At 41.1% G+C, this 17,850-nt stretch overlaps 1 protein-coding gene across 3 annotated transcripts in view; it reads left to right on the forward strand.

The window, feature by feature from the left end:
• Positions 1-17,850, forward strand: part of asap1b (ArfGAP with SH3 domain, ankyrin repeat and PH domain 1b) — a 64,327-nt gene that overhangs the window by 24,190 nt on the left and 22,287 nt on the right. For all 3 annotated transcript variants that reach the window (XM_044339466.1, XM_044339464.1, XM_044339467.1), the window contains exons 3-11: positions 2,258-2,403; positions 4,721-4,795; positions 5,282-5,331; positions 5,565-5,694; positions 11,657-11,742; positions 13,805-13,880; positions 14,749-14,835; positions 15,880-15,980; positions 16,120-16,189. In XM_044339466.1, coding sequence (XP_044195401.1) covers positions 2,258-2,403; positions 4,721-4,795; positions 5,282-5,331; positions 5,565-5,694; positions 11,657-11,742; positions 13,805-13,880; positions 14,749-14,835; positions 15,880-15,980; positions 16,120-16,189 — 821 coding nt within the window. The remainder of the gene's footprint in view (positions 1-2,257; positions 2,404-4,720; positions 4,796-5,281; positions 5,332-5,564; positions 5,695-11,656; positions 11,743-13,804; positions 13,881-14,748; positions 14,836-15,879; positions 15,981-16,119; positions 16,190-17,850) is intronic.

Here is a 17,850-nt window from a genome sequence, read left to right on the forward strand (position 1 = left end):
AATCATTTTACTAATTTTTTTAAGCAAAAATGTCAAAAATGTACTGCTTCCAGCTTCTCAAAGGTGATGATTTAATGCTTTTCTTTGTCATACATGACAAGCAAACTGTTTGTCTTTGTGTTTTGGCCTGTTGGTCAGGGACTTTGGGAAGTTATAACGGGCATTTTTCACTATTTTCTGACAAGTTTATAGACAAAACAATTAATTGATAGAATAATTGGCAAGTTAATTAATGTTGAAAATAATCAGTAGTTGCAGCTCTAACACATTTAAATTTCTTGTTGGCCTAAAAGTGATCAGATATACAGTATTTACTCCAGAAATACTGGAATCAGCCCTTAAAACATCCCAACATGTGTAGTTTTTTTTTTAGCCGTGCGAGCGGTGTGGCTCTGGGGATGGCAATGTCGGTCAGTCTGACTATTTTGTTGTGCAGACATTCATGTTTCCCTCCAGATAATTTATAACAACTCGGATGATCCCTTAACTTTTCTTCTAGCGTCATCATCAGGTCATAACTTTATTTTGTGCAATAGTTTGGTTTATAGCCAAACACCTGCAAAACTAATGACATTCCCACCAGCCTCAGCTGTGCTCTGTTTTTATTGACAGTTAGCAAACGTTAGCATGCTGACACACTGAGCTAAGATGGAGAACATGGTAAAGATTATTCCTGCTAGACATCAGCATGCTAGCTGTGTGGTATCTCTTATGCACATATGTCAATTTACAGTTGTTTTGTAATTTAATCAAAGCTTTTAATTCGCTTTAGCCAAATGACAAAATGTGCATGTAAATGTTAACATCATCATTATCTCTTGGTCTTGTTAATTGTAGGGAGGGTTTGGTAAACCTTCCAAATTCCCTGCAAAATGTAGAGGACGTGACCTCAATAGTAATTATAGCCCTGGTTGGACTGCAGTCTCTCTTTGAGGTAGAGTCCAGCACGCTGAAAGTTCAAAATGGCTGCTAACGGATGCTTGTCTCACCTGACCCGCCTCTCAGGACCCCTCTCTAGATCTGGCAACAGTCTAAACATCAGTCTCCGTCCAACTCTTCTCCATCTCTGACTTAACGACAAGGACAGATGGATGCTGCTGTTTGACCGTTGGCTCCCACAGAGTTTCACAGGCCTGGAGAACCACACATCTTATTGTGCTGACATTTACTGTATATTAAGATGACTTACTATTGTCAGAATGTATAAAACAAAAGTCTCTCTGGAACGGCGCTGATCAAAAATCACGGGTTAAGGTGACATGTGTTTTTTATTGTATTGCTTTTGTTGCTGCACTGATGAGGGAACTTTCCATTGTTGGATCTGTCAAGTATTTCTTCACATCGCTGTTAATATGAACATTATTGGAAGATTTGCAAACCCATTTGTTCCAGGTGTTTGTCTCTGTTACTGGTTAGAACGGAGACAGGTGACGACAGCAATATTTTCTTTCTCTTCTGCCTCTTTTTTTTTCACTTTTCTTATGACTTAAACTTCTGTTGTAAAATATTTTACACAGAGATGGTAAGCTTTAACTCTGGACATTTATCCTAAAGTGATTAAGCTGCCATGTGGAAGTCAGTGTCACCAGCAAGTCAGTTTGGTTTGGCCTATGGTTGGTCTATAAAATGTCAGAAAATGGTGAAAAATGTCAATCACTGTTTCCAAAAGCCCATGATGACATCCTCGAATGTCTCATTTGGTCCACAACCCAAATATATTTATTTAATTGTCATAGAAGACTAAAGAAACCAGAAAATATTCACATTTGAGAAGCTGGAACCAGAGAATTTGGACATTTTTCTCTTAGAAAATTATTTCAAATAATAAATTGATGATCAAAATGCTTGGCAATGAATTTAATAGTTGGCAACTAATCAATTAATCGACTAATCATTGCAGCTCAAGAGCAAAGAAGCACAAAAGATCATACAATAAGTCCAAATCTCAGTTTTTGGCACTTGACAGTTTTTAAAAGAACTCGATGCTGCAGACACATTTTGTTTAGCAACGAAAAAGTCTTGAGATTTGATCCTCAGCCCTACCAGCTAGAGTCATTTCAGGCTGTATGTGAATCACTTTTTCCTATGACTACCTTCTAACCACAGCACTTCCAGTATACCCCCATCAGGACTTGCGAAAGCTGCAAACCACTTCCAGTCATCTACACATATGCTAATGCTAATCTTTAGCCAGAGTTCAGGGCAGGGGAGGCTGGTTCTCTGGTTGACCTTTCTTTCCGCTCTGTTTACAACACAGATCATGTGCAAAATGAAGAGAACTATGCCCAGGCTCTGGACAAATTTGGCAGTAACTTCATCAGTCGGGACAACCCCGACCTGGGAACGGCCTTCGTCAAGTTCTCCTCCCTCACCAAGGAGCTGTCTGCCCTGTTGAAGAACCTGGTGAGTCCCACATTTCAACACTCACAATGTCATCAAGCTGAATTAATAAGAGTATGTGCTGCAGAGTGCACCGCGTTTGTGTGTGTCGACTCTTTTACCTCACAAGGATACAAATAGGAACATATTTTTCTTGTCTTCACTTCTATAAGTGGTTTAGGACTTGGATTTAGCATTAAGATGATTAAATTAGGTTAAGGGTTAAAGGTTAGTTGTGTAAGAGGGGGGAGACCAAGAGGTCATGGATGAACAGTAAAAGTCCTCACAGATGGACTGACTGAGGTGTGTGTGTGTGTGTTTGCCCACATGTTCATCAGTCTCTACTCTTCTACAAAAGTGTATAAAAATCGCCTACACAGTCAGAACCGTCATCGCAGTCAGACAGTATAGCTGACTGCGGCTATATCTACCTCCGAGCCTTGTTTTTTTTTTCCCAGACGAGGCTCTTATCAGCCTGCTGTGGATTTCCCCTGACGTTTCTGTTGAATAATGTGTCCTGTTTGAATCCTCTGTGAGTGATTGTTGTTGGAAGAAGAGCCAGTCCTCGCGCTCTCCCTCTCTTCCTGTGTGGCTGACAGCGAGATTAGACTCCATAAATACACTTGGCAGCACCAGGAGCAACTGTGTGTGTGTGTGTGTGTGTGTCCATTTGGAAACCTTCTTAAATCACCCACCTTTCTGCGCTACCTGTATATTGCAGAAAAAGTAAAATCATCTCCTCTTTCTCTCTCTCTCTCTCTCGACTCTTTTCCATGTTGAGTATTTTATTGAGTACATTTTTTAGACCTCAGTAACTGCGCCCCAAGGCCCGCTGGTATGTGCGTGCATTACAAATGAGTATTGACGAATAGTGCTTGTCCTAGATTTCCTACATGTTATTAGCTTAAATGTAAGGATTTTATATACAAAGTTTTTGTCAGCTTTTCGGCATCTTTCTCAGTGTTTATTTCCCTTTTTTGAGAATTGTTTCGTCAGAAAGAGCAAAGAGACAGTGACAGTTTGTAAGATGGACTGTTAGACTGCTGGTGTTAGTACACCGGCAGCCGGCCAGTGGAAGATTGATTCTGACGTTGGCCATATGCGAGACAGGCACTTAAGAAATACATTAGCGCCCATTAGGCGTTGTTTACTTCCTTGACCGCTTGCTGTCTGTTTGTGTGGACTTGGCTAACAACAACAGGGACTTAAATGCTTAATACTGTTGTAAATGACCTTGCTGATCCTAATGGTTAGAGCTGCTGAGCATACTGTAGCTGTGGCAACCCGAGCTGTTGGCAACGTCAAGCTTTTGCTAATTCTTCAATAGTCTAACTTGCATTTGTGCTGTTTTTGGCAGGGCTTTTGCTTTTACAGGGCTGGTGTTATTTTATATGTTTCGTATTGTCAACAATTTCCTTAAAAAGGCCGAAAGCAACAATGCAGCGATCCGTCTTTCAGTACTTTACAGTTCTGAGTTACTCAACCCAAAGCACATTAGTTTTTACTGAGTATGGAAGTCTTTAAAGCCACACTAGATACACAGTAGATCAGTGGGTCATGTAGAAAGGGTTTGCTGCAGCTCCCCTCAGCTTCATGGAGCATTTTAGCCTCTTTCAGCTCATTGTTTTGGTTTTCTGGTGTCCAACTCTCACCGCTCTGATACTCTGATAACCCCACTGTTTGCTTTACCTGCCCAGCCCCACATGGCGGCTAAAGAGCCAGATATTTCCCTGAACTAAAATGAGGCTTACACCCGTCATGTGGATAGAAACACAACTCCACATGAATGCTAATGTTGCTCCATGCCTGCTAGATATGTAAATAGGCAACTGTGTGTCTGTTTCTAACATTTTAATCAAATTTTATTGATAATTTTAGAGATAGTATGTCCATATATTGTGTTTACAGCTAGTTCTGCTGCCTCAAACTGCCAAAAAATGTGTTAATACTGCTTTGAAATGGGTCACAAATAGTGTCATGTTTAAAAAAAAAAAAAAAAAAGCTAAATAAATTCCTAAGACAGCTCTAGCTTTTATCAAATATTTGTTGTATTTTCAGACTTGGTCTCAAGATAAAAAAAGATAAAACAGTGCAACAGTGTTTTTAATATGGAAATCAATGAAATGAAATCTTTGGCTACACACGCAATATACAGTTTGTACATGTTAGTTGGATCAATTCATTGCCAGTCTTTTCATGGGATTTGTTGGCAATAATGAAAAATGGAATAACACCAGCTCTATCCTTGAAAAATGTTTCTCTCTCACTGTTTTGTAATATGTAACTCATGATAACGGCCACATTTATAACTCCCTCCTCTTCTCTCTGTGTCCTTTTTCAGCTTCAGAGCCTCAGTCACAATGTGATCTTCACCCTGGACTCGCTGCTGAAGGGCGATTTAAAAGGCGTGAAAGGGGTAAGATTTACTGTAAAACTTTCTCTTCCTGTCTCCCCCTCTTTTTTTTTCTCTCCTCTCTTTTAACTCTTCCGGGCTCCCACCCCCCACATGGCCGGACTCGGGGAAATAGATGCCTCGTCAGCACATCTCTCTATTCATCTCTCGGTTACTGCGCGTGTGCATGTTGAGTGAAGAGACCAGAGAGATTGGGGGGGGGGGGGGAGTAAAACTCTCTGCTTAAAAGATCACACTCTAAATCTTGCAGAAAGTAAACACTGCCTTTGTGTTGTGCTTAAGGCGAGTGGCGAGTAACTGGGTCATGAACCCTTGATGTTGGGGGTACGAGGAGGGGCGTGGTCGCTCGCCGACCGTCCCGGGCATAAATCGTGAGCGAAGTGAGGCATTCGCTGGGGCCTCTGGTAGCGATCCAACTCTGCAAATAACTCCGTCCCCATGGTAACCTCTTTGTAGTTTGCTGATGCTTGTTCCCTTGTGTTTCTGCAGGACATAAAGAAACCCTTTGACAAAGCATGGAAAGACTACGAGGCCAAGTTGTAAGTGTATAATTAAATTGTTCTGTTGTAATACTGCAAATTTTCACCATCCGACTCATTATAGAGCCATGAATAATGGATCAAACACTGTCGGTAATGTGCTGCAATATTGTTTAGACCCTCCAGGAGCTTCGCAGAAGTTGCTTGACACAAACTTACACACACAAAGTTAAAAACAGATGAGAACAAGAAGAGACGCCCCGTTAAGTGAGTTGTCCTCTTGTCTGTGTCAGTACAAAAATAGAGAAGGAGAAACGGGAGCACGCCAAGCAACACGGGATGATCCGCACTGAGATCACCGGGGCCGAGATCGCCGAGGAGATGGAGAAAGAGCGGCGTCTGTTCCAGCTCCAGATGTGTGAGGTAAGGTTGTGAAATGAAGCTGTAGCAGAGGAGGGATTTCTGGCACAATTTCATCTACTTCCAAGGTGCATGGAGAACGAAAGAAAGGGGTCAAGACTCCAGCAACATTTGTCATATAAAAAAAACGTCTTTATATCAATAAATTTGTTCTTTTTACTACAAGTGTTGCTGGTTTTGACCCCTTCAAAATGAGGCTATAGGATAATTTTGGTATCGATTCTCAACAGTAATCAAGCAGCAGAGCAGTCGGATCAGCCTTGTGTGCTGTCCAAGTATCCTTGCATGAGTCGCTGAAGCTGCTGTCTCATTGTAAATCAATCTGGATTGTACATAATGCCTTCAGATTTATGTTGTTAGGTCATTTTCAGACCAGCGCTGCATCTAAAAACACAAACCTTCATTTAAATTGTTTTGCTCTGCCAAAGAAAAAGCAAAAAAAAGCAGAGGACTTACTTTAGTTGGATGTCATTCTCCATCTCTCTCTCTCTCTCTCTCTTCTCCCCTCATCTTGCCGTCGTCTCTCTACTGATGATTATCTAATAAAGGTAAAAACACAATCCCTCCCGCCCCCCCCCCCCGAAATAAAACACACACAAAAGAAGGCTAAAAAAGAAGCTGAATCTGGCTCAGCTTTTGCTGCAACACGATGTGTCGCCATCTGGCAATACAGTCCACAAAGCCACTTCAGAGAGAAAAGACTGGAGCACACTGATTGTTTGCAGCCTCTAATAGTGCAAACAGACTAATGTTTCGACACTACTGTGCAAAAACAGTCTTGTAGCCGATCAGATATGTGCGAGCACACGTTTCCCGGTAGAACGTGAATGGCGTAACTAATGTGTAGTTTGGTTTATTACATTTATTTGTCACGACGTACGAAAGAAAAACAAAAATCATCTCACACAAGGAGAAGAGAAGCTACTAGCTCGTCCCCTGGGCAAGAAGACACAAAACACTTGTACAACTAATGCGATTAATAGAAAAACAAGTTCAAAATACAGAAAATACTAAATACACTCCCCAACCAACATCTACTTCATGTAAACAATCATAGACGCAGGACAAATGATAGAAGTCAAGATGCCTTAAAATCAGTTTTCTGACTCATCTCACATGTTCATCTCACAATGGTCAAGATGAAGGATAAAAAGAGTTTTGCATGAATAGTTTTTGTCTCATAGTTTTTCTCTTTGCAGTGTTTTTACATCTGATTATTCAATCATCCGCCATCGTGTATCAACATGCCCCCACCAACGCTATTCCTATTTTTAGTCTGAATACCCACTTTTTTATTGAAGTCCTTTTACACTCTATGTACTAGAGTCTCTGTTACCGGTTGCATTGACACTAGATTTTAAGCTTGATTTGACATTTTTTTTGTCATCTGTCCAACACTGGCCTCAAACTTCTTGTATTAAAAGGGGACATATGATACTTTTTGTGATTTTTCTGTTATATATATACTGTTATAATGTCGGATGACTGTGTTAAAGTTCCAAAACTTGAGGTGAATATTTGAAGAAAGGCTCCCTGCATGTCAAAAGTCAGATCTTCAGCCTGCTCAGAGCGCTCTATTTGCAGACTTACCTCTACTTCCTCTTTGTGATGGTGTCAGATTATTCGCACATTGCCCGTAAATGGCTGTCTGCTCCGTAGCCTTTGTTGCTGAGGTTTTCCATCGGTTGTTCCACTTGCATGTTTCGGATCAGATTTGGGCTCGAACACGAACGGATGTATTTGAGAAGTTTCCATTTTGAGTAAAGAACAAGAAAAACCAAGTGAAATCCAGCTGCTACAGTTTGTTTACGTAGCCTAACCAATCAGAACAGGGAGCTAAAAGGTCTGCATAAAGAGCCAGTATAAGATAAATAAGGAGTTTTGTTTTTTTTTTAACTGTAAATCATGCAAAGATATTCCAGTAGAGCCCCAGAGTATAAATATAGACCTGGAAATATGCGTCCCCTTTAATGGATTAGATCCCACAATATAACACTTAAAATCTAATGACAAGTAAAATATTTAAGCAGCTGAACACTAATCATCAGTCAAACTGTTTGCCTTTAATGTAAGCGCTTTCAGAAGCTCTGTAAACTTGTTTGCTTTCGAACGTGTTGTGACACAGTTTGAATTATCTTTGGTCTTATTGCTCAAAGGCTGTACTTAAAGAAATCCGACAGCGAGAATTAATTGTAAAACAAATGTGAGCTCCGTGTGCCCGAGAGAGTCAGAACAAACTGTTAGAGCTCACTCTGCATTTCCAAAGATCTCTCTCCAGTGGTGGGCGGTGACGCCTACGCCTCGGTTCACTGTTTTATTCTGTAAGGATTTTTTACTCAAATTACATAATGGACCGATGGCTGTTGCAGTGCTGTTGGTTGTGTGAATTACTGCATTCCTCAAGTAGTGGCCGGGGCCTTTATTAACATAAACTGTAGAGGGGACTGGGCCTTTATTGGAAGCAGGTTTATTTATTTCTAATTCCCTCTGCTTGATAAAATATATTTGCTCATATTTTAATACGAAGCCTCCTTGTTTTCTGATCTGTTTCTGTTTGCTGCATTCCCAGTAATCCACTTACTCCGACGTGCGGAACAATAATTGTAGCACTTGATTTCAACCCAGAACGTTTTGGCAGCGCACCGCTTAGCTGTAGCATGTGTGTATCATGCTCATGGATGTATGCTCGCCCGGCTTAGCCAAGTTACCCTGGTTACCCATGCTCATGTAGTGCCGCTGCCATCCCGTCTACTCCGTCGCCCTCCCCCTCTCTGTGACGGTCAACTAGAGGGCTACGCATGTACATCCAGGTAACTGCTATTTATGCTTAACTGGCATGTACATAATGTAACAGGCACCAGAAGTTTATCCACCCTTGTTTTTCCTCAGCCTGTTTTTAGAGCCGGCCTCTATTTGTTCGTGTCGATCACACCCCACCCTCCCCCCCCCCCAACATTATCAGAGACCCGGCTTTTAGTTGAGCAAAATACGGTTTTCACTACAAAACTCGCTGCAGTCCTTTTGTGCTCTGCCATGCTGATCTGGCCTCTTCTCACAGTGACTCAGAGGTGTTTCCTTGCCTACATTTTCCACTTAATGAAGGTTAAGTGGTCAGATTTATTTATAACAGATGTATTTTCCAGAAGGTGCTGAACATGAAACATAAATAAAATAAAAACAGATGTTGTAAAATAACCAAAGAGAAGGAAAGAAGGCTGCTATCCAGTATGAAGCCCTCATCTAACTTAAAAATACTTTTAATCTCTTGTAGTGACAGCTCTTAGGATGGAAACCGGCATCCTCTTAAACAATTAGCAGGTTTCTCGTTTGCTTGTTTGCTAAGTTAAAACCATTATAGTTGGATGTAATGAGCAGTCGGACCTCTCGAACCGCCAGTGTGGTTTAACCATACATTCATTTTGTTTATTCAACATGTTTAGCTGTTCTTGCCTCTTTCACTTGTCTGTTCATGGTTTCAGAAGAACTATTCATCACTCATTGCATTTGCCGTTTTTGTAACCCGCCTCCAGTTGATGCAGGATGCCAAAAACAAGTTGTATCTCCCACGTTATATTAGCACTGGCTTCCTCTATCGTTGGCTGCCTCGGCTCCAGATTTGATTTTAAATTTTTTTTGCATGTTCTGGCTCCTTGTGTCCTCACAGTAGCACATGTTTCCCCTGAACAGTAAAAACTCTTCTGTAAAATAAGGCCTTTGTGGTTTTAATCACATGTTAATGAACCAGCCTGACTATAAATGATAGTTAGATAACATTGTGGTTTGAAGAATTTGCCTAAAAAAGCATTAAAAGAGCTCTAATATGAGAACAGACCATGCTTGTTTCTATACGATCTGTTAGTTTCAGGCCAAGTGCAGTTTGGGGTAGAGGCCAAAAATAACAAGTTAGACAAGACAGATTTCACCAGCTGCTGATGTATTGAGTCACAGCTACTGATCCACAGCTTTATCAAATCTCTGTAGATAGACCGGGGCCTGTTGTTCAATATGAGAATATAAACTGTGAGCTCTCAATAAATTGGTGAATGGTCAGAGATACTGTAGCACCATATTAGCTCTGGTCGTATAAAAGCTGTTGTGGCTTTAATGAGCAGCGCAGCTTTATACATTTCAAGGATTTTTCTATCAGTGTGATGAACGAACTCTCATTAACCAAACACAGACATTCCTGTCTGGTTATTTTATCCATAAACACTTACTCCACTGATTTTCTAGGAATTTACTCTACTACAAGATACTACAAGATTGAGTCATTTTTCAACCAAAAATGCTGAATATCTTCTGGTTCCAGCTTCGTATTTCTGTGTCATACGTGGCAGTAAACTGAATGTCTGGCTGCTGATTAGACAAACACTGAAAACTGTTATGGCTATTTTTCACTATAAATAAATTAAAATATTTTCTAGACTAAACAAAATGAACTGAAATTAATTGATTATTTGAGAAAATAATTCTTCTCTTCTCTTCAGTAGAAGAAATAATTGTCAGTTGCAGCCTTACAAGATAAAAAAGTATTGATGTTGCAGTATAAAACCTCTACACTGTCTTTTATTCATATTTAGCACATCTATTGTACCTTGAATGAGCATTTTCTCTGAGGCATTTACTGCAACATAGTTTTTGACTTAAGTAATGGGCAGAGATTGTGATTTATTTTCATTTGTGAAGTAAATCTAGAAGGTGTTATACCCATAAAATAGGAGACAGAATAATTACAAACTCCAGAGGTTACTAAAGTCAACAATCAACATGGTTGGAAATACCAGAGCTGCCGTTGCTATGTGTGGGACAGTCGCTGCAGTCAGTGGTACAATCTGTTCATCCCACTTAACCTCATTTCTCTCTGTTGCGTGCGCTCTCTCGCTCTCACGGTCTGTCTCTCGCCCTCGCTCTCTCTCCATGTTACTCAATCACCAGATTACAGGATGCTCTCACTCTCTCACCCCCTTTTCTTTTTTTTTTTTCCCTTTTTCATCCTACGCCCTCGGTGAAGGAGTAGCGAGGAAAGGCAGGGCTCAGCAGCCTGCATTATATTCCGCCCAGACACGGCAGCGAGCGAGCGGTGCGGGCGATGCTGCCGCTCATTCACACAAAAGAGTCCGAACACGCACATTGCGGCAGCGCTCTCCAAAACACTGAACTCACACAGGGGGCTCAGACAAAATGTGGATAATCTCCCATCCAACAAGCACTGTCGGGCAGACAAAGGGGACAACACATGCATGCATACACACATATATATGCACTCATGCGTACACTTGCATGCACGCATCCACACACAAATTGAAACTGTAAGACGACGGCGTCAGAAGCTTCAGAGAGGCATTGTGTAATAGATTAAATTTTCACTGCGGAGCTGAAAGTGGTCTTTAGCTGTGACTTTTTTTTGTAAATCTCTGCGGATTGGCACGCTGTGGGATTAGCTGAGATTAAGATTATTTTTTTTATACATTTGTTTTGGTGGAAATGCTGTTTGAAGACATTTGTTTTGAATCCTCAGACACCCAGACTGAGCATACAGCCTACAAAGCGCTTTCTCTTGAGGCTATCCTCTCTCTCTCTCTCTTTTTTTTTTTTTTTTTATCATGTAAAATATTCCTCATCACCCTTTTAAAACTGTATTTAGATCAAGGCAGATGGATGCTATGCTCTTGTACTACAAGGCGTTTTCCTCTGTGTGTATCAGTCTGGTCCCCACTCCCACAGTGTCAAGGCTGTCTTGGCTCGTACATCAAAGGCTTTCTAGTGCGCTAAGATGTGATTATCATAATGCAAAGTGTTTATACAGCGAGTGTCTGCGGCAAAGCAGAAGTCTTTATTCAGACTCAGAGCATCTCTGGGTAAAAGTGCTGCCACATCGTACCTCATTAAACCCAAAATAAAATCCTTTTAACACACCCTGAACTTCAACTCATGGTTGAACTCTGCACCTCTCTTTGCTTTGCAGTACCTGATCAAAGTAAATGAGATCAAGACCAAGAAGGGAGTGGACCTTCTCCAGAACCTGATTAAGTATTACCACGCACAGTGCAAGTAAGTACCACCTTAATCCTGCTAACCTAAATGTGTGAAGCTCCCCTGGTGTGTACATCACACCCACACTCAAATGTATTTCAAAACAGCAAAAAAAAAAAAAAAAAAACAGGGTCTCTTTTTCTCCTTGCAGCTCTTCATGTCAATTTTCTATCTTCTGTATGATTCACAGATCTTGAGGGCGCACACTCACATATATAGCTCTCATAAATATGCACAGGTCATCATACAGATACGTTCTGACAGCTGTGTGGTTTGGTGGCTAAATAAGTGGGCGTGCTCCGCGCCAGAACCGCAGCTCACAACGGCCCGTGATAGAATGACAAATTTTCTCTCAGCGTTGCTAGGTCCTGTCATAACACCGGGACAAAACAATATACTTCCCCCTTAATCTGCTCAACCTTGGCCATTGATGGATAGGAAAGCTGCAGTAGTGATGGATTAGAAGCATAAAGGCACTGGATGGAGAGCTGAGTGTGTGACTGCACACTTCCCCGGAAAGGAAACAATTTAAAAGTTTCTTTGTTTTATGGTCAGAAAAACTTTATTCACCAAAGTAAGTAAGGTAATAAAAGGGGAATTTGGCTGGGTGTTATTCTCATACTTTTGCCTATTATGATGATTGGTCATGACATCATTTTACTTACCAGCTCCTTTGTAGAGATGTAGGAAATGTGGGCCCTCCGACAAGAACAACACCGATTGGGACAAAGAGTGTGAGCCTCCAAAAAACGTCAGTTCAACAGAAATCAGTGTGAACTCTTGAGTCTGACTGGCAGTAAACACAGAGAGTAGTCCGCCAGAAACAACTAGTGCTTCCTTTTCTGTATAGTAGCGGTCAGTGAAAACTGATACGAACATTATTATTCCATTTTTGCAGTTTGTGGGAAAAAAAACCAAAATCCTGCACACTCTCGATCGCTTGTACTCATTTTATTAACAATGTTTCAGTCCTCAAACCTTCATTATCTTTAATGCAGGCGACGGAAAAAATAATGAATTCATAAATTTTTACCAGATGAAAGTCTGAGGACAAAAACTTTGTTAATAAAGTGAGTGAGCAGATTTTTTTTGTCAGCTTTTGATCCTACACACCTGTCAAGAAGACTTCCTAGTGTGCAGTAATTTAGCAAATTTGGAAACTTGCAGACGTGAACCATCTGCTCATGTTTGCAATTACCTCTCTGGCTGGTACACAAGCTAAATAAAAAAAAAGTGAGTCATAGTCTCACTCTAAGAAGAGAAAACCGGCGGAAATTAGCAGGCAAACTGACAAAGATGTTACTATGCGGTTCAGTATAACGTCAGATATTTCCAGGGAACAACTCTTTGTGTTTACTGTTGATCCGACTCAGAGTCGAGCTTTTGAGAGGATTTCTGGGAAGTTTTTGGAAAACTGTTTGAGTCCATATTTCCCAAATCTCTACAACAGAGGTGGCGAGTAAAATGTTATCAAGACCAATAGTCAGACACATATATATATATATATATATATTAACACTCTGTAAGGCCATCAGTACTGGACAGGAAGAGCTGGATGGAGTGGGAGGAGAGATGTGGGATCCTCGATGTAGAGATTGAAAGAAAACAAGCAGGAAGTATGTGGCAGAGAAAGTAATGACCAGAGGAAGAGAAGGCAGAGATATGTTCCAAGAAGGAGAGAGTGTTGGGCAGGGTGCGGAGAGAGATAGAGAGAGAGAGGTCATTAGTGGTGATTTGCGGCTGCAGCCCTGCATTGAGGTGTGTACTGCTGACAGATCTGTAATGGATTTCAGGATGTGCTAAGCACCTCTGCAAATCTGCTGTGGACACGGCCAGCCACATGATTTCTGTGCCAAGAGCCGAAAAGGCGCCAGAACGAGTCGAGATATACATTAAACATAAACTGCACCAATCTCTCCCATCTCCTTCCTCTGTCTGACCTTTACAATAACCAAAAGGAGAGCAGTGCACCGCCTGACATTTGCAAAGTAGTAATTCCCATAAATGACTGATCTGTGTGCCGTATTAATTCCAATAAATGTTAAAGTCAGTGAAATTCAAACGGACCTCTGTTCTCCAGTTTCTTCCAGGATGGCTTGAAGACAGCGGATAAGCTGAAGCAGTACATTGAGAAGCTGGCAGCTGATCTCTACAATGTAAATACTCACAACCATTTACCTTCTGATTCACTCTAATGCTCGTTTTTTAAGTTTCATTTGCACACCTGTGTTTGTGTACATGCATACATGCCTACTTTGGTTATCTGAGCTTTTTTTTTTTCCTTCTTTCTGAATAAAATCAACACAGTAGCTGATTCTAATGAAAGTATTTGCATGAGCTGTAAATGAAATAATCAGATAACGTGTCATATTACATGCAGGAAGTTATAAGATAAAAGGGTTCTGTTATGCTCAGCAAATTTAGCACTCCATCACAAGGAAACCTTTGAAAAAAAAAAACAGGCCATTTTCCTATTTACCGTACTGCTGTGCTTCCTCCTGAAGCAGCAGTTTTATCTGAATATAATGCTCCTGCAGCTTTTTGTAAGAAAGGTTGAGTTATCACCCGGAAACTTATAAACCTCACTCATCAAAGGATGTTAACGCTTCGGAAAGTAGACGTGAGACAAAAAGATCTCACACTGTGCTGATAAATCCCAAGAAATTTAATTTAACACAGCAACTTAACGATGCCTGACACTCTGTTAAATTATATTTACTGGGAGCTAGTAGTGCAGTGTGCAGATCGTTTGTTTAGTTTAGTTTTTTGATCCAACGTCTGCTGTAAAAGTTTTTGCTCTACACTCCGTTTCTCAAGGCCTGGAAAAGTCACACAACACATAAATTGTGGAGAAGTGTGAAAAATAGCTTGTAAATGTCAAAAATTAAAAAAAAAAAATTTAAAAAGCCAGTATGTTTTTTTTCCAAGAGAACAAACACACATGTGAGAATGTGCGGAAGGTGAAAAGATATTTGATTTCAGTCAAGGTGTCTTTTCCTCACCTTTGCGTTTTCTTCTCATCAGATCAAACAAACTCAGGATGAGGAGAAGAAGCAGCTGACTGCCCTGCGGGATCTGATCAAGTCCTCCCTCCAGCTGGACCAGAAGGAGGTAGGCAGGTCACACGCAGCCAAATTTAAACTTGTAGCAGGTGAAAGTTTGTTTTTTTTTTTTTTTTTTACCAGGCCACCACAAACTGAGTTAAACGCAGCCATGGCAGACCTGATTCAGTCGTCCAAGTCGATAGTTTTGATAGTTTACTTCCTCTCACTATGGCCTCTACCAGGTTTGGAGCTTGTCTCCTGCAGCACAGAGCGAGTGCCCAGTGCTGTACCATGCTGGTAGCCAGTGTGTGGTAGGCTTTGCTGGTGACCAGTGTTGTGCCTCACTGGCTGCTCAGTGGAGAGCCACTCACTGCCCGACTTAACACCACATTACATACAGACACATAAAAAAAAAAAAAAACAAAAAAAAAAAACGCTGCCAACTCTGGCTTTAACTTATCAACACGGGCTGCTGTGGCTGTACGTGGATTTTTCAACGTCCCCCTCGGTTCACTTTTTGCACAATCTGTCTGCTGTTCTGCATGACACAAGTCGTACCAACATCCTTTACTTTCACATTTGATTCACACTTTCTATAGTTTCCCTTGTTAATAGCACCCACGGTAAGCACCGGTTTTTGAAAGTAAACACTTAAGTTTGTGGTTTCGGTCGGCACACGGGCGGGCGTCACACTCGTTCACACTCACCGCCTGCACCTGAGCTGGATCTTTCACACCTCTCCCCTCTATCTCCCCCTCCTTCTGCCTTCTCTGCTTGTCTGGAATCAAGTCTAGAAGAGTAAGTGATGGTTCATGTTGAGCATGCTGGCATCTATCTGTTCTGCTTGACAGTAGAGTGGTTTGACCCTTTAGAGGTGTTTCAGAGCATGCCCTGTAGGTTCTTCTAGTTTTCTGATAGCACTCTCAGTTTGATATGATAAAAAAAAAAACAGACCCTGTACTTTGATGTGTCGAGGATCGGTTTGCTGTGTGTTTGTGTTCGTGTTGCATGTCTGCAAGCAGTTCCTCTGTATATACTGTGTGTTTAACGTTGGTATTTTGTGTCTGCGTGTGTGTGTGTGCGTGTGCATGTGTTGCGTGGGTTTGCACAGGACTCGCAGAGTAAGCAGGGTGGCTACAGCATGCACCAGCTGCAGGGAAACAAGGAGTTTGGCAGTGAGAAGAAAGGGTACTTGCTGAAGAAGAGTGATGGGTAAGCTGCTAACACAGCCATTATTTTTAAAAATGCTGTAGCGCACGGTTCATGTTGCATTAAAATTTAAAGTGCACACAGAGAAGAAAGACATGACAACCCCTTCACTAATGTGTGTCCCCCCCCCCCACCCTCACAGGCTGAGGAAGGTGTGGCAGAGGAGGCAGTGCTCAGTGAAGGGGGGCATCCTCACCATCTCTCATGCCACAGTGAGTATAACACAAATGCACGCACACACACACACACAAACACACACACATTCATACGAACCCTCTGACCCCCATGAGTGACTGTGCTCATCAAAGGGAGAGCATCATGCGGGGAGGTTTGTGCTGGGCTTTCTCAATCTGGAGGCTGGCAGAGTGAAATTGACATAGATCGGTCGTCATGGCAACCCCGTCTCCCTCCCCTCGCCCCTCCCCCCCCCCCTCTGCCTGCTGCGCCTGGGTGACTCATCTCAGAGCGAGTGTGAGCGTACTGTATATGCTGGCACGTCTGTAGCGTAGCCTCCGCTCAGCAGCAGTCGCCGTGCAGTGTGACGCCTTCTTTCTCTGCGGACGGCAGGGATCTGAAACCAGATTCAAATCTGAATTAACTCTGTAAGGCTGTCCGTCATTGAGTTATAACCTCCTACTGGGCCTCAAACAAAGAGAGCTGCTGGATTTTGGAGCTTAGTAGAAGCAGTAAATTTAGCTAATTGTGGCAGAGAAATGGCAGGTCTCTCATCGGACACAGATTATGAATAAATCCGACTGGTGACTTTTAAAAAAAGCAGGAAGATTTTTGAAAATAAAGGTTGTGGAAATAGTTTGTACTTAACTGATCGTCACTGCACTTTAAAGACCAACGATTACATCATCCAAAATGATAGTGTTGCATAAGTGAAGCTTGAAATATGTCACCCTGGTGTGTAAGAAAAGCCACCTTGGGACAAATATTTAAGATGCCACACATAGTCTGAGACTGGAAACCAAAACAAGAAGTTAATCCATCGTTATGTAGTGAAGGTCATCTGATTCATAAACAGCAATGGCTGGAAAGTACCACAATAACTAAGATGACTCGATTTAATGTCATTACAGAAAAAAAAACTGGATTAAAAAGCAAACAGAAGCTGAGTTTGTGATTCATACTCGATCAATTCAACGGGCTGATTTGCTTATATGAAAGGATCTCAACAGTAAATGGACTGCAAATTTAGCCTTTTTCTTTACATTACATTAAATATAATAAAACAACATTAAGAAGATTACACATCACTTAAATATTTTAATATATTTTTTTACCTAATCCATTTGGGATTTATTTACCTTCCATTGCTGATAATCAATTGCACAACCTTCCTTCCTTCCTCTGGTCCCTAAAAATGTCCTCAAATTTAAATTATAATCCACAGCAAATTATATGTTTAAAAGCCCAGTTTGTGTTTTATATCTCATAAATCTGAGGCATATTTACATACACAATTGATAGATGGAAAATCAGCATATTGTATGGATCGTAATTCAAAATATAGACATTTTAACATATTTTGGTACTGATATTTCTCATGTAACCAGACTTAGATTTTAGTTTTTAGCCACACTAGCTTAATACTGTAGTTGCTCTAATGTTGCTCGATCCACCACAAACAATCTAACGACCACCAGCCTCAGCTGTGCTTTGTGTTTAATCCTAATTAGCAAATGTTAGCATGCTACCACGCTAAGCTAAGATGGTGAACATTGTCAATATTATTATATTATTATGTTGTCTAGCAATAGTTTGTGTGTTAAATCAGTTAAATCAGTTAATTTGAGAGTGATATCAGTTTACAATTTTCTGTTTTGTATTTTGGTTGAACTGTTTGTGCCTTTTAAGCTAACAGTGA

The sequence above is a fragment of the Thunnus albacares genome, chromosome 21 (assembly GCF_914725855.1).
Source record: "Thunnus albacares chromosome 21, fThuAlb1.1, whole genome shotgun sequence".
NCBI lineage: Eukaryota > Metazoa > Chordata > Actinopteri > Scombriformes > Scombridae > Thunnus > Thunnus albacares.